This window comes from Thamnophis sirtalis, unplaced genomic scaffold, assembly GCF_051295495.1.
Source record: "Thamnophis sirtalis isolate CommonGarterSnake01/CBP01778 unplaced genomic scaffold, rThaSir2_p1.2 scaffold_14, whole genome shotgun sequence".
Lineage (NCBI taxonomy): Eukaryota > Metazoa > Chordata > Lepidosauria > Squamata > Natricidae > Thamnophis > Thamnophis sirtalis.
The window spans coordinates 29070014-29085481 of NW_028261394.1; the positions used below are offsets into that span (position 1 = coordinate 29070014).

Below are 15468 nucleotides of genomic sequence, written 5' to 3' on the forward strand. Positions count from 1 at the left end.
GAGCGCTGGTTCTTCGGCTTTGAAACAGAGATGAGCACTGCCCCCTAGAGTCAGGAATGACTAGCACATATGTCTGAGGGGAAACTTTACCTTATCTAATCATTCACTTATCATCTCGTAATATCTTTAATTGCAGTCTTATCTAGCTGTGTATACAACCTATAAATAAGAGATGAAAGAATTGCAACAACAAAAAATTAGGTGTACTTGAAATCACTAGCTATAGAGAGTTCAGGAATTGATCACCATTCTGATGGAATGTGTCTACGAAGTGAGGGGCGGGCAGTGTGATGAACTATAGCATTGGCCCCCAAACCTTTGGGCTCCAGGGACTTGGGTGGGACGTGGTGGGTTTGTGCACTGCCTGCATCCTGCATGTCCTTGTGGAATGGTGCCGGTTCCCAGACTGGGGGTGGGAGACCCCCCCACTTTCCCAGAAAGAGGAAGCACATTCCAAGAAGGGGTGGAGTGGGGGACAAATGAGGCAGCAAAGCCCGGAACTGGATCAAGACAAAGGAAGAGAATATGGAAAGCCGCTTTTGGTGGGCATGCGAGCTCAGCTCACCAGAACTTGGGAAACAGGCTGTTTTTGGCCTCCAGAGGGCCTCGGGGGGTGTTGGGGAAGGCCTTTTTCACCCTCCCCAGGCTCCCAGAAAGTCTCTGGAGCCGGGGGAGAGTGAAAAACGGGCCTTTCGGTCCGACAGCAAGTTGGCAAATGGGCCATTTCTGGCCTCCGGTGGTGGGGAGGGCCTTTTTCACCCTCTCCAAGCTCCTAGAAAGGGCTAGAGTCTAGAGCCTGGGGAGAGTGAAAAATGGGTCCACCGTGCCATTGTGTGCCAAAATGGGGGGAGGGGGGAACATTCCTGCATGACGCCCGTACACTCCCCCGCTTTTGGCACGCGATGGCAAAAAGGTTAGCCACCACTGCTCTAGAATCTCTCAGGGTATCTCCGTTTGGGTGAGAGCAGTCAAAGTTTAGTCTGGCAAGATTCTTACTATAGCTAGTAAATAATTGACTGGATTGTTCTCTATCGCTCTTGGGCTGGGCCTGACACTATTTGGTTTTCCAAATATTTTATCTCACCTTTTTTTTTTTAATTTGTCATCTTTCATCAGACTGGAGTTATTGACAAGTTTACTCGAGACACCAAACCAATTATTAACAAAGTGGCCTCCGTGGCAGAAAGCAAAGGATTGTTTGAAGAAGCCGCCAAACTTTACGACCTTGCCAAGGTAAAGTGGGGTTTCAAAAATGCATTGGATATGTCCGTTGCTTTGCGTTGTTAGTGAAAATAATAAAAGGCCGTAGCACTTAGACTGATCAAGGAGGGATTCAACCTAGAAATAAGGATAAATTATTTCTGTTTCCACCAAAGGAACAGAAGTTGCATTCAGAAGTTGTGGGAGCTTCATCACTGGAGGTTTTCAAGAAGAGATTGGACTGCAATCTGTCAGAAATGATGGAAGGTCTCCTGTTTGGGTGGCGTGTTGGACTAGATGACCTACAAAGTCCCTTCCAACTTTTGCTGGCATTTACAATTGATTGCAGCATCCTGTAGCCACAAGATCACAATTTGCAATATTTTTTTTTGCCATTTTCTGACTGCAAATGACAAAAACACCCATTGGATAGGAATAGCAATAGCACTTAGACTTATATACCACTTCACAGTGCTTTACAGCCCTCTCTAAGCAGTTTACAATGTCAGCATATTGCCCCAAACAATCTGGGTCCTCATTTTACCTAAAAGACAGGATACAAATACAAATAGTCCTTGACTTACTATGACAATGGAATCCAAGATTTCTGTTGCTAAGCGAAACATTTGTTAAATGAATTTTGCCCTGTTTTATGGCCTTTCTTGCCACAGTTGTGAGGCGAATCACTGCAGTTGTTAAGTGTAACTCGGTTGTAAAGTGAATCTCACTTCCCCATTGACTTTGCTTGTCAGAAGGTCGCAAAAGGGGCTCACATGAACCCCGGGACACTGCAACAGTCATAAATAGGAGTCAGTTGCCGAGCATCTGAATTTTGATCACGTGGCCATGGAGAGGTTGTAAGTGTGGAAAAATGGTCATAAGTCACTTTTTTCAATAACTTTGAATGGTCACTGTGAACTATTGTAAGTCAAGGACTACCTCTAAACACACATCAGGTTGTGATGGAGTTAGCAGAGATGTCTAAATTGACTGTTCTGATCAAAGAAAAAAAATACAAATACTTTTACTTCTACCTGGAAACCACTTCTGGACTTTGTGCTTGAGGTGGGGGAAAAAATGAAACTTTGATTTTGGGTGTTACCGGTTAGATAGATTTGTTGTTGTTAAAGAAATGGTTAGGGGTGTCAAACTCGATTTCATTGAGGGTCGCATCAGGGTTGTGTTTGATCTCGAGGGGCCAGGGTGGGCGTGGCCAGCTCAACATCACTCAACGTCACTCTACCAGCGAAAACGGGCTTCCGAGCTCCATTTTAGGCTGCGACAGCCTCCTGCAACCCTCTGCCAGTGAAACCGGAGCTCGGGAGGGCAGCCGCAGCCCTCCCTAGCTCTGTTTTCACTGGCAGAAGCATCAGGGGCCGGTCCATTGCTGTTTCCAGGGCGGCCCCGCAGGCCAGATCTAAGCACCCAGCAGGCGGGATCCAGGCCCCAGGCCTTGAGTTTGACACCCCTGGTTTAAACTATTATCTAAAAGTAAAAAGTTGAGGTTTGATGTTAATGCCTTCTTCTACTGCCCCGAAGGGAGTCAGAAGTCATAAGACCTTTTCTTTCTTTTTCCCCTTCATCTTTCCCTGGCTTTTCTCTTCCCTTTTCCCTTCCCTATTTCTCCTGTTGTTTTACTTTTGTATTTTCTTTGCGTGCTACTTTATAAACTACCATATTTTTCGGAATATAAGACACACCTTTTCCCCTCAAAAAAGAGGCTGAAAATCTGTGTGCGTCTTATACACTGAATACAGCATTTTTTGCCTCCTGAAACCCCGCCCCCTTCACCAAAATGGCTGTGCATAGCCTTTAGGAGGCTTCCAGAGTGCTCCTGGGTGCTGGGAGGGCAGAAATGAGTGAAAAATGGGCCATTTTTGGCTCAACTTTGCCCCTCCACCCACGAGCACTCTACAAGCCTCCTAAATGCCCTTTTTTGGGGGGGATGGGCCCGTTTTCACAAAAAAATAGGCCGCTTTTGGGAGGTCTGCAGAGTGCAAAAACATTTTTTTTAAAAAAAGTTTCTTCTTCAAAATCTTGGTACGTTTTATACTCCGGTACGTCTTATGCTCTGAAAAATATGGTAATAAAGATTATTTTTTAAAAAGTAGCAAAAAGCTGTGAAGCCTTCCAGAAGGTTTAATGGCAGACCTGCTTTTACTTTGTTGTAGATATAAAGCATGAGGCTTCTCTTAAGCTTTTTGCTGACTGTGCTCACTGCCGCCACTCTCGGTTGACCCAGAGCCCGCCCTTCTCCCCCTTCCTCCCCCACCCCTCATGATTTCTTCCAAAAGGCCTCCTGACTGCAATGCCCCCTTTCTCTCTTTGTGCCTCCCTCAGAACGCCGACAAGGTCCTTGAGCTGATGAACAAGCTGCTAAGCCCCATCGTGTCTCAGGTCAGCGCTCCCCAATCCAACAAGGAAAGGCTGAAGAACATGGCGCATGCCATTGCTGAGAGGTAAGTGACTGGCCTGAGGCGGGGGCTTGAGAATTCCTGCCCATGCCAGATTAGCCAGGTTTCTTCTGACCTTGGTACACTGAAGATTGGGAGAAGCCTTGGATTATGCAGCCAGAGGTCACGCATGGAGTTAAAATAGCAGATATGCTGCTGCGTTTTAGGGATGGGTCTATTCTGATCTAGGCTATCTGTCTGTCTGTCTGTCTGTCTGTCTGTCTGTCTGTCTGTCTGTCTGTCTGTCTGTCTATCTATCTATCTATCTATCTATCTATCTATCTATCTATCATCTATCTAATTATTATTATTACTATTTTAATATATATATATACATCCGTATTGTGTGTGAACAGAATTGGTTCTATCATTCATATTAGTCCAATTCACAATAACAGTACTAGTAATCTCTATCCCATTGATCAAATTGAAGTAATCCTCATTACATTGTTCAAACATACATAAACAAGAAATGCCTAACTCCTCATCTTTATCTCTATCTTCATGTATGTTTTATATAAACAAATTTGACTAAGTTCTCATTCATATTGATCCAATTCACGCTAATTGTTAATAGTCTCTATTGCACTTATCAAATTTATATAATCCTCATTATATTATTTACACATACATAAAAGGAAAAGGTCTAATATCTCTTCTCTTTTGTGCTTGACTTCTTATCCATTTTTTTATATTAATCCAATTCACAATAATAGTATTAATAATTTCATGCGGTGGCTCAGTGGCTAAGATGCTGAGCTTGTCAATCAGAAGGTCGGCAGTTCCGCTGTTCGAATCCCTAGCACCGCATAACGGAGTGAGCTCCCATTATTTGTCCCAGTTTCTGCCAACCTAGCAGTTCGAAAGCATGTGAAAAATGCAAGTAGAAAAATAGGAACCACCTTTGGTGGGAAGGTAATAGCATTCCGTGCACCTTCAGTGTTTAGTCATGCCGGCCACATGACCACAGAGATGTCTTTGGACAGCGCTGGCTCTTCGGCTTTGAAATGGAGATGAGCACTGCTCCCTAGAGTCAGGAACAACTAGCACATATATGCTAGGGCAGTGTTTTTCAACCTTTTTTGTGCAAAGGCACACTTTTTTCATGAAAAAAATCACGAGGCACACCACCATTAGAAAATGTTAAAAAAATTTAACTCTATGCCTATATTGACTATATATAAAGTAATTCTCCCGCGGCACACCTTACACTATGTCACGGCACACTAGTGTGCCACGGCACAGTGGTTGAAAAACACTGTGCTAGGGGAACCTTTACCTTTAATATCTATCCCATTTATCCAATTTAGGTAATCCTCATTCCCAAAGTTTTAATGGCTTGTCTGCTTTCCATTTGTTGCAGATATAAAGCCCAAGGAATAAGCACCAAGAAGCCAGTAGACTCAACGTTCTACCTTCTGTTAGACCTGATCACGTTTTTTGACGAGTATCATGCTGGCCACATTGATCGGGCCTTTGATGTAAGCTTCCTCACCTTTTTTTCTCCGAAACTGTACAACTTTAGTTGATTTTGAGTCTAATACTTTAACCTCCAAATAGAGATGACTGAATTTTACACTGGAGAAAGTGGCCATTTACTAACCGTTCTTGCTTTGGTCTCAACTGAAGCAGCCCATAGAAATGGACCAAATAACCTTAAAATGGCATTAAGAGACAATGGGCAGGTGGTGGCGCCTGTTGGCAGAATTCCGACAATTCCTCTGCCTATTTTGTGTTTTAATTTAGCCTTTTAAAGATTCTCGATTTGTGTAGGATGGCGTTGCAATGTGTGTGTGGTTTTTTTTTTTTTTTTAGCTTTAATCGGATTTTGCAATCGGTTGTCTTGATTTTTTCATAATTATTTCTCAGTTTTAAAACTAAGTCACAGATTAGAGAGGGGGAGTGTTATATGATATCCAGAGTCAGGTGAATGGAGGGCTTAGGAAAAATATTTAAAAAAAAAAATTGCAGGGGATTTAGCGAGCACAAATAAAACAACAACAACAACAAAACAAGGAGATCACAGCAAAGTTTTAAATTACAATATTTTATATATTTAAGCTTGACATGAAATAGTCATAACATTATGCTGACTCTGCTAGCCTATATCTACCTCTACCTACCTACCATGTTTCCCCAAAAATAGGACAGGGTCTTATTTTCTTTTGACACCCCCCTCCCCCCGAAATAAGCGCTTGGCCTTATTTTCAGGGAGGTCTTATTATTTTTGAGATGCAGGAGGCTGCAAGCGTGGTTACTTCATGGCTGCTGCTGTGTTGCAATATTTTAGGGAAGGGCTTATTTTCAGGGGGAGGGCTTATTTTAGTGCCTGCGCTCAGCTTATCCGGGGAGGTCTTTTTTTAGGGGAAACAGGGTATCTGCCAGGGGTGGATTCCGAATCCTGTCGCAACCGATATGCTACGATGGAGTCTGGTGTCCGCTGTGCATGCATGCACACCACTGCCCTGCGACGCTCCAGCTGCTTGGCGGAGCGTTGCACAGGCACCGTATCCTGTGTGTGCATCCGCAAATGGCCCGGTTGGGTAAAATACAGGTAAGGAGAGCGGGCACGCGGGCCTTCTGAAACACCGTACCAGAACGGTACCTGGTGCTCCCAGCAGGCACCGGTACGCCCGTACCGGGGCATATCGGCCGTAACCCACCACTGGTACCTACCTACCTACCTACCTACCTGCACACACAGTAGTTAGGTTTGCAGTGCAGGGGTTTTCTCCCCTTCTCTAACAATGCTACATAACACGAAGATTTTGTACCTTCCCATTGGCATGGTTTGGAGATACAGAGGCCACAGGGAAGGGGATTGACTGTTGCCCCTTTCCTGCTCTGAACCAAGAGCCAGTCAAGAGCTCACAGAGCAACTGTTGCTTTGTGGTTTGGAGAGACGTATTTACAGCAAATTTTCCCGTTTCCGATTCCTGCTCATTCCAGTTGTAGTCAAAACCGACAGGCTCAGGTCACGTCACCCTGCGAGGCTAGTTGTAGCAACAATAAACCGGAGAAGTAGCAGGTGGATCTCGAGAACATTGCGGGGTAACAATCCTTGCTTTAAACTGGATCTATAGTTACTGAATGGAAGTCTGTAGAGATTCTCCGTTCTCCTGGTCATGATTGTCCCAAAGGTGCTTTTTCAGGAGGCAACTGGACTTTATTGTTTTTCTTTGAATATTTTTCGCTTCTCATCCAAGAAGCTTCTTCAGCTCTGACAGGACGGTGGGGAATGGAAGGATTTATATTCCTTGCAGACAGCTGGTCGTTTGCATCCTTTTATAGGGTCATTGAGGCCACTTGGAGGTTTATCTGTGTCCTCAGGGTCACCTGAGTAGTGCAAATCATTCCTGCGGTATGCAATTATTCTGGAAATCTGTTCATACTCCCACACCATTCCAAGGGTGTTCATCCCAAATTGTATAGCTAAATGTCTATAAAGATTCTCTGCCATCCAGGCTATGGTTGTCCCAAAGGGGCTTTTTCAGGAGGCAACTGGACTTTCTTGTTTTTTTTCTTTTGAAGATGTTTCGCTTCTCATCCAAGAAGCTTCTTCAGCTCTGACAGGATAGTGGGGAATGGAAGGATTATAAATTGTATTCTGCAAGGAATATAAATCCTTCCATTCCCCTATCTGAGGACACAGATAAGCCTCCAAGTGTTTCTCTAAAAGGATGCAAATGACCAGCTGTCTGCAAGGAATATAAATCCTTCCATTCCCCACCATCCAGTCAGAGCCGAAGAAGCTTCTTGGATGAGAAGCAAAACGACTTCAAAAGAAAAAACAAGAAAGTCCAGTTGCCTCCTGAAAAAAGCACCTTTGAAATTACTGAATAGAACATTCATCTGTCTATAAAATGTTTTATCCTGTTGCTTTTATTGGTTGTAAGACGCTTAGAGATAACTGTAAGCCAGATGGGCAGCCTAGAAGTTAAATAAATAAATGGAGGTGAATGGAGGAGTAGCTGTTATACCCACAGTGTATCGTTCTTTCTACGTGTATTGATCGTACCTTATCTATGCATCTTTCTCTGCAGATCATCGAACAGCTAAAATTAGTTCCACTGAGTCAGGAGTACGTGGAGGAGCGAGTCGCAGCCTTCAGGCATTTCAGTGATGAAGTAAGCAAGTAGCGCGTTCTGTCCCTTCCTCTTCTCTGTCTGAATCTGTCTTAACACTGAGGTTCTTGGACTGTGGAAATGATGACCGATACTACTGCCCAGTTTTGTTACTTAAACAGCATGCAACCCCCCCCCCTTGAATCTGACACACGCCAGGCTCAAATCAGTTGTTCTGATCGATGTCCCATTGCAGTTCCAGAAATATTGTAGGCGCAAAGTGGTTCACCACGGTGGCGCGATGGTTAGAGTGCAGTACTGCAGGCTATTTCTGCTGACTGCCAGCTGCCTGTATTTTAAATTTGTTTTTAAATGTTTAAAAAAAATAATAGCAGAAAGCCCATTGCGCATTCTTTCATTTCTGACATACAATTCAATAATATTTTGGCCAATAACAATGCATATATAGATATAGGTATAACATAAGGAAACTGGATGTAAACTTTAAACAGTGCTTTGGAAAAGAGGATTAGAAAACTTTGTTATTAAATATTATGGATGTTTAGCTAGAACAGGACATAAGGATTTAGTGTTAGTGGAGGATTTTAGAAATAGTAATTGAAAGGCCAGTATGTGGTTATGTATTAAACTTTGGTATATTTTATGATGAAGGACGTTTAAACAATTATAGTCAAATGAAAATTGAGGTATAATGATGGTGACATGTATGAATATTTGAGTTAACTACTTAAATTAATATGAATTATGTTTGTTGACTGTGGAAGAGATGCACGAAAGGTTTTTTTTGTAACCAACTGATACACTTTCTATAGCATGTAAAGAAGGATGATGTATTTGTTTTAAATTAAAATTTTTAAAAACAAACAAACAAACAAACAATATTTTGGCCTTATACTGAACATTCAGTGTCATTGGGCTATTCAAAACAAGGGCAGAGATCTATACGAGAAGTTACCTTTCTACTGCCATCATTCTCCAGTTTTCCAAAAATCATTAAAACTATCCATGCAAGAAAAAAACAAAAACAGAGAAGTTATACAGGTACTGTCATTATGAGCCACAGTGGCGCAGTGGTTAGAGTGCAGTGTTAAAGGCTAATTCTGCTGATTGTCAGCTGCCTGCAATTTGGCAGTTCAAATCCTACCAGGCTCAAGGTTGACTCAGCCTCTTGTCCTTCCAAGGTTGGTAAAATGAGGACTAGGATGTTGGGGGCAATAGGCTGACTCTGTAAACTGCTTAGAGAGAGCTATGAAGCAGCATATAAATCTAAGTACTATTGCTACTGCTATTCAGGATAGGCAATTTTAGAGATTTTAAATATTGATCAATCAGTAACATCTGCATCCAACAATACTTCTGTTAAAATTGGAAGGGTAATTTCTGAGGAGCATTTTGAACTCAAAAAGCATTTTGAGTTTTGAGCCTCCACTCCACTGTTGTCAAGGTCATGCGGTTCACCATTGTCATATTGGCTGAAAAGGGGAACAAGAAAGATGCTTAGGGATAAAACCGCAAACTAAAATATTTGGGGAGTGTGTGGGGGTCACCAATCAACCTCTCAAATTTTTAGAAAGGTGCAGAGGTAATGATAGTAAGGTGGAGATCTCATTGGAGGGCAATTTGTTTGCATTTTTCTCCTCTTTTTTTGTTTTTCACATTTTTTTCTTTTTTGGGAAAAGTGAATGAATGCATACTGCTTCTATTCCCGTTCTTAAAGCCCCATAACAGACTAAAATTGGCCCAGAAAATTGCAACACTGCGCCTTTTTGAAAACTTGGTTTGTTAAGGGGAGAGGAGATGTAGGAGGCTAGAATTGGCAGACCGTTTGAAGCCCCACAGGTTTGACCCCTGGCTATCAGCTGTAACTCACAACTTTCCACACCCGAATCCCTTCGTTCCTGAAGTTAGTTGCCACCAAAGGAAACCCCAAGAACAATTTGAAACAATCCACCTCAACAATCTCTCTTGTCAGCTCTGGCGAGCCCACAGGCCCGGAGCTGCCATGGGGGGTGGGGGGGGGAGCTGTGGGAGCTGCTGGGAATTGTGCTTACCAGCTGGGGATCTCCCTCCTCCACAAGCAAGCCAGCTGTCCTGCTGAGAACTCTCCAGAACTCTCCAGAACTGACTGCCGGGTGGTGGTTTCCACTCCAGGTCACGAAGTGATAGGTGTGCCACGCGCAGGGGTGGGTAGGATTTAGCCTAAATATCAAATAAAGTCTAAAAAGTGGTGAGGAGCACCGGATGTCAGCTCTGACAATTTATTCATTGCCTTAGTGCTTTGTTGGTCAGTTCGTGCCGGAGGAGATAAGCTGCATTTTCAAACCGTCTCTGTGTTCGGTTGTTTTCCTTAATCCTTTGGAACCTGACACTCTCTAGGATCAAACCAGCATGGCCTTTGTCTCTTTCTCTCTCTATCTCTTTTTCATTCTGCTTGTCTTTTCTTCCCCTCTTACTTTTCTTAGATCAGGCACAATTTGTCCGAGGTCCTCCTTGCCACGATGAATATCTTGTTTACCCAGTACAAGAGGTTGAAATGTGCCAGCCCAGCCACTCCCGCTCGGCCCACCCGAGTCATTGAGGACCGAGATTCGGTAAGTTCTTTTTTCCCCTTAGTAGACAAGGTCACCTTCAGAGTAGTAGTGATTATGAAAATCTGCTTTTCAGTGCTGTGCAAAGCTGACCTTTGCAATTACTTGACTAGAGAAACTTCTTCCGCACGAGGAGAATGTGGCCAAGAGAGGTTTGCCCAAGGCTATCCTGGAAATTTAATAGCTAGGAAGAAATTTGGAGTCCAATGACTAGATGATCCCTATCTTCTTTCTGTGGATACCTTTTCTCCACAGGAGAGGTGTGCTTTGCATATTTCTTGCCACATGCATTTTAATGCATGCGTACACATGCAGACCACTAACCCAGTGGTGCTTTTTCGAGAGGCGACTGGGCTTCCTTAATTTTTTTCCCTTAAAGACGTTTCGCTTCTCGTCCAAGAAGCTCCTTCAGTCAGAACTGAACAAGGTCCAAACAAATCCATTGACATGTTAGCTTGCCACCTACCTGGCCTTACTTCTAATGGACGTTAAACACAGATGGGTCAGGTGCAAAAGACCAGATCTGAAGACCCAGTTAAACAGATTTATTGCTAGTCTTGCCTATGCACTGAAATGTTCCCAATTGACAGTTAGCAACTGCTTGGAGTTAGATAAGGCTCAATGGAATTCAAGGGAAGTTGGAATTAGTTCACTTATAACTACCTAGGGATTCTAGACTGATTCCTCTTTTAACTCCACCCTAGGTTCTGCCATTTGTTTTCCTACAACAGGGCTGTCAAACTCATGGCCAGCGGGCCGGATGAGTCCTGTGCTGGCCACGCCCCTGCCTGGTTTAGCGAAAGGGGGGGGAGTTGTAATATGTCATATGAAGCTGCTGTGACGACGCGAGTTTGACATCCATGTTCTGGAATGAGGAGGGAATGGGGATTTTGCAGTAACCTTCCCCTGCCAAGCCCACCAAGCCACGGCTGCAGAACCAGTAGCAAAAAAATTTGATTCCCACCATTGGCCTCCAAGCTATCTTTCTCTCTCCCCAGACCTGGCTAATTTTCCCCCCTTCTTTTGATGCCCCTTAGCAACTCCGATCTCAAGCTCGGGCACTCATCACCTTTGCCGGGATGATCCCCTACAGAACATCAGGGGACACCAACGCTCGCCTAGTGCAGATGGAAGTCCTCATGAACTAGCTGGGCGGGGAAACCAGCTGGCGGTAGAGGTTTCTTTTGTGCACACTTTGGAAGGGTGATGGTGATGGGCCTCCCAATTTAATTTTTGTTCGTTTTCCTTTCCTTTCCTTTTCTTTTTGTATGCCTTTTTTTGTCAACTGCAATAAATTTCTTTGGATTTATGTATTTGCTTTACGGATACCTTGTTTTATTTTGCACGTTTTTCTTACGTTCTCTCATTTATTTGTTTCACTTTTCAAACTCTTCTTTTGGAGGGAAACGGGGAAGATCTTTTTAAAGTTATGACCAGAGGAAGCAGGTACTATGTCCTTATTTTATTCCCTGGAAGATTAATAGCCCCTCCCTGCCCCCTGTGACTGCCTCCATTCCAGGTCATTGACAGTTGATTCTTGTTTGTCAAAGTCAACCCAATGTAATGTACATAATGGTTGGGTTGCCGCCCAATCCTCTGGGCTACATGGAAACGGATAATTTATGGATTAATGTGTGGTGGAAATTTAGCAACTGCCTTAGCATATTTGGGGGAAATAGATCCTTAAATTTATGATCATTTTTCTTTCCCCTGGATGGCTCAAAGCCCTATACATAAGACTGACATTGTGAAGAAGATAGGATTTTTAACCTGTTTTTTGGGGAGTATAATTTCCACTATGTTTACGTCCTTTAAAAAAACATATGAAGGTAAATAATACTAGATTTATTCATGGTTGGTTGTTGAATTTCAGTATGATCTTGGGCGGCTGGGAGAGAGTTGTGACAGTAATGTGATTGAAAACAATTGGCATAATTTTTTTACATAATTCCTAAGAGTAACAGTACATCTCTAAATCTGTCCAATGAAACACTTTTCCAATCAGGTTGGGAGAAAAGCAAGCAGAACTGGAACTAAATATTTAACCGTTATAACCATTACTAAGTTAAAAATGCTATTTGATTAATTAAAGGTAAATAATGGGAATTAAACACCGCTATACATGTGGGATAAGTAGAGAATGAAGTTAGCTTGTAGCGCCTCTTTGCTTGTTTAAGAGATTTGTGACTGAGACTGTAGCTTTTCCTAAGGATTTCTCAGTTTAGACTGCAACCAAGAAGCCTAATATCACTATTAAAAGAATCAGTATTTTAAAAATGTAAGTAATACTGAATATCACACTCCTTTAATCGTCATATTAATTATTCCCAGATGCAAGCCCTATACAGCAATATAGAGATATAGTTCTTAGAATAAAATATTATTTCTAGGTTAACTCTAATTTTGAGTGAACTTTCAGGGGCAGGAAGAAATAATTCGCAAATAAATATATACATGCAAAAAAGGGGCAATTGCACAACCATGAACTGACTTTTGAGGGTCCTTCCATGGATCCACACACACACACTTACTGTATTTTTCGGAGTATGACTCACTTTTTTCTTCCCTAAAAGAAAGTGAAAATTTGGGTGGGTCTTATATATTGAATGTAGCCAAAAACACGAGGCACCGAGGGGGCGAAGGTCTGTGGCAATCCCTGCAGCCTGGAACAGCCGATTGGGGGTATTCAGGGAGGCCGACCCACCCGCCAATCAACTGCTCATGCTGAATCAGGCTGCAATAATGTGCTGAATATGCTCACCTGGCTGTTCGCCATTTGCTACAAGGAGGTGTCAGAGTTTGCAGCAGCAGGTGGCACAGTGGTTAAATGCAGCACTGCAGGCTACTGCTAGATCAGCAGGTCAGCGGTTCAAATCTCACCGGCTCAGGGTTGACTCAGCCTTCCATCCTTCCGAGGTGGGTAAAATGAGGACCCAGATTGTTGGGGGCAATATGCTGACTCTCTGTAAACCGCTTAGAGAGGCCTGAAAGGCCTATGAAGCGGTATATAAGTCTACTGCTATTGCTATTATTGCTATCACATTCAGAAAGCAGACACAAGTAGCTGATTCAGCAGGATTCAATAACTTCTCTTTATATAACACATGAAGTAAATATACAATACCAAAAGCAGGTTTTCCAACAGGGTAGTTCAGCAGAGAAGTTTCACTTTCAATTTTAGTTTCAGATATCAGCACAGCATGCAGCTTTAGTACAGAACAAGCCACGCCCAGGCTCCTGGCTGTCTCCTTCCTTGTTGCTCACACAGCAAATACTGTGTGTTTCCAAACAGCCTTCAACTTTCTCACACACTGACAGAACGCTAGCCAGATGAATACCGTGGATGCTGGTAGGCAGAGGCAGAATATTTTTTTTCTTATTTTCCTCCCCAAAAACTAAGGTGTGTCTTATACTCTGAAAAATATGGTATTTTGTCCTATTTTCCGCCAACTGTGAGGAACCCAACTTAAGAGAATTTCCAGCTGTTCCGTCCAATTCATTTGCAGATCACTAGCGGAGGAAGGTGTGTTGAAGCATTTATGTTGAATCAAGAGAAAGAAGGAAAGGAAATGTTCAAGATTGTCTCCTCCTCTCTGGGAATTTAAATATTGAGAGTTTAGGAGTATTTATTTCTATTATTCACTAATAGTTGGTTAAAAATAAGCTATTTGTGCAAATGAGATCTTCCTGTTGAGGGTTCTTGGTTTTAGTATCTGATAGTTATGTTTCTCTGTTCTCTTTCTGCTGTTTCCTCAAGATTCATAGGGAGGGAAGGGACCTTGGAGGTCCTCTAGTCCAGGGGTCTCCAACCTTGGCAACTTGGACCCAGACTTCCTCAGCCAGTGAAGCTGGGAGTTGAATTCTTCTGGGAGTTGAAGTCAACAAGTCTTAAAGTTGCCAAGGTTGGAGACTCTTGCTCTAGTCCATCCCCAAGACCCAGAGAGGAATCTAGTTTTGTGTAGGGAGATTGTGCAGCTGATAAATAGAATCATCCTAGAGAAATGCTTGATTGGGGGGGGGGGCAGGGGTGGGTTGGATGGGAGGGGGGGTTCTTTTTAATTGTGATTTATCCTGGAACAAGCTCAGTTCTTCAAAGCAGATGAGAAGCCAGAAGCTCCAGGCTGACCTCCTGGTATTGTTGCTGCAGCTGGTGTTGTGAATCAGGCCGACAAAAAGTGCATCTTACTATCCGGCTATTTCACTACACCAGGGTCGCATCATACCACTTGCACAAAACCGTCACCGACATGCGGATGATTCGCTCCAAAGTCACCTCTTGAGTCCTGGAAGCAGAAGGGCTGTTACTTCCTTCCTCCGTCTGAAGAGGAGGAAACGTCGATGGCGTTTAGATCGGTCCAGATTTTGCCGAATGGGCGGGCAACGGCATCAAGAAAGCTCCAGTACTTCTTCATCCTTCCTTCAGAAGAATACCTCCCAAACAAGAGGAACTCTTAACTTAGAACAATGATGGCTTTGCACGTCTTAGATAACTGGGGTGGGGAACCGGTGAGAAAGAAAATGGAGGAGGGAAGGTTGTTTTTATTTAAAAAAATGTATTTATTTATTCAATTTATGTGCCACCAATCTCGTAATGAAACAAGCTCCGGGCAGCTTACAGTATTAAAATATTAAAATGCCAACACATAAAATATCTCTAAAACAATAAAAGTGTAAATTCCAATCAAGATAAAATTACGTTAAAATGATTGTTGAAGATCTGATCTTCAAAATGCATGATTGGTTTATGGCATGTTGGCCAATTGGTGGTGGAGCTTTGACAAAAAGCTACGTGGTTGTTGTTTTTTCCCTGAAAAACTCAACACTTTTTTGTGGTAGGTCATGTTGTTTTGAAGTGTATGACGATTGGTTTTTCAAACTAGCAGGGAAAATGGAAATGGGATATATCATGTTGCTGTCATTGCAAATTAAATGCGCAGAAAATAAAGCTATTAAACCAGAAGGCTATTCATGCTCTACCATGTATGTGTGGGCTTAAAAAAGGTTCTATGTTGGAAGAAATATTTTAAGTGAAATATTTTAACTAAAGTTGCACCCCTGAAGCAGAGGCTTTCTTCAAAATGTTTGCCTAACATTGGAAGGTGAAGCAATACTTTCTTTACACAAAGAATTGATCACTGACAA

At 42.8% G+C, this 15468-nt stretch overlaps 1 protein-coding gene across 1 annotated transcript in view; it reads left to right on the plus strand.

Annotated features, from left to right (window-relative positions):
- NUP93 (nucleoporin 93) overlaps nucleotides 1–11644 on the plus strand; it is a 138150-nt gene extending 126506 nt beyond the window's left edge. The window contains exons 17-22 of the mRNA XM_087728545.1: nucleotides 1117–1233; nucleotides 3541–3659; nucleotides 5017–5134; nucleotides 7697–7780; nucleotides 10201–10329; nucleotides 11364–11644. Coding sequence (XP_087584671.1) covers nucleotides 1117–1233; nucleotides 3541–3659; nucleotides 5017–5134; nucleotides 7697–7780; nucleotides 10201–10329; nucleotides 11364–11474 — 678 coding nt within the window. The 3' untranslated portion in view covers nucleotides 11475–11644. The remainder of the gene's footprint in view (nucleotides 1–1116; nucleotides 1234–3540; nucleotides 3660–5016; nucleotides 5135–7696; nucleotides 7781–10200; nucleotides 10330–11363) is intronic.
- Nucleotides 11645–15468: the final 3824 nt, after the last annotated feature.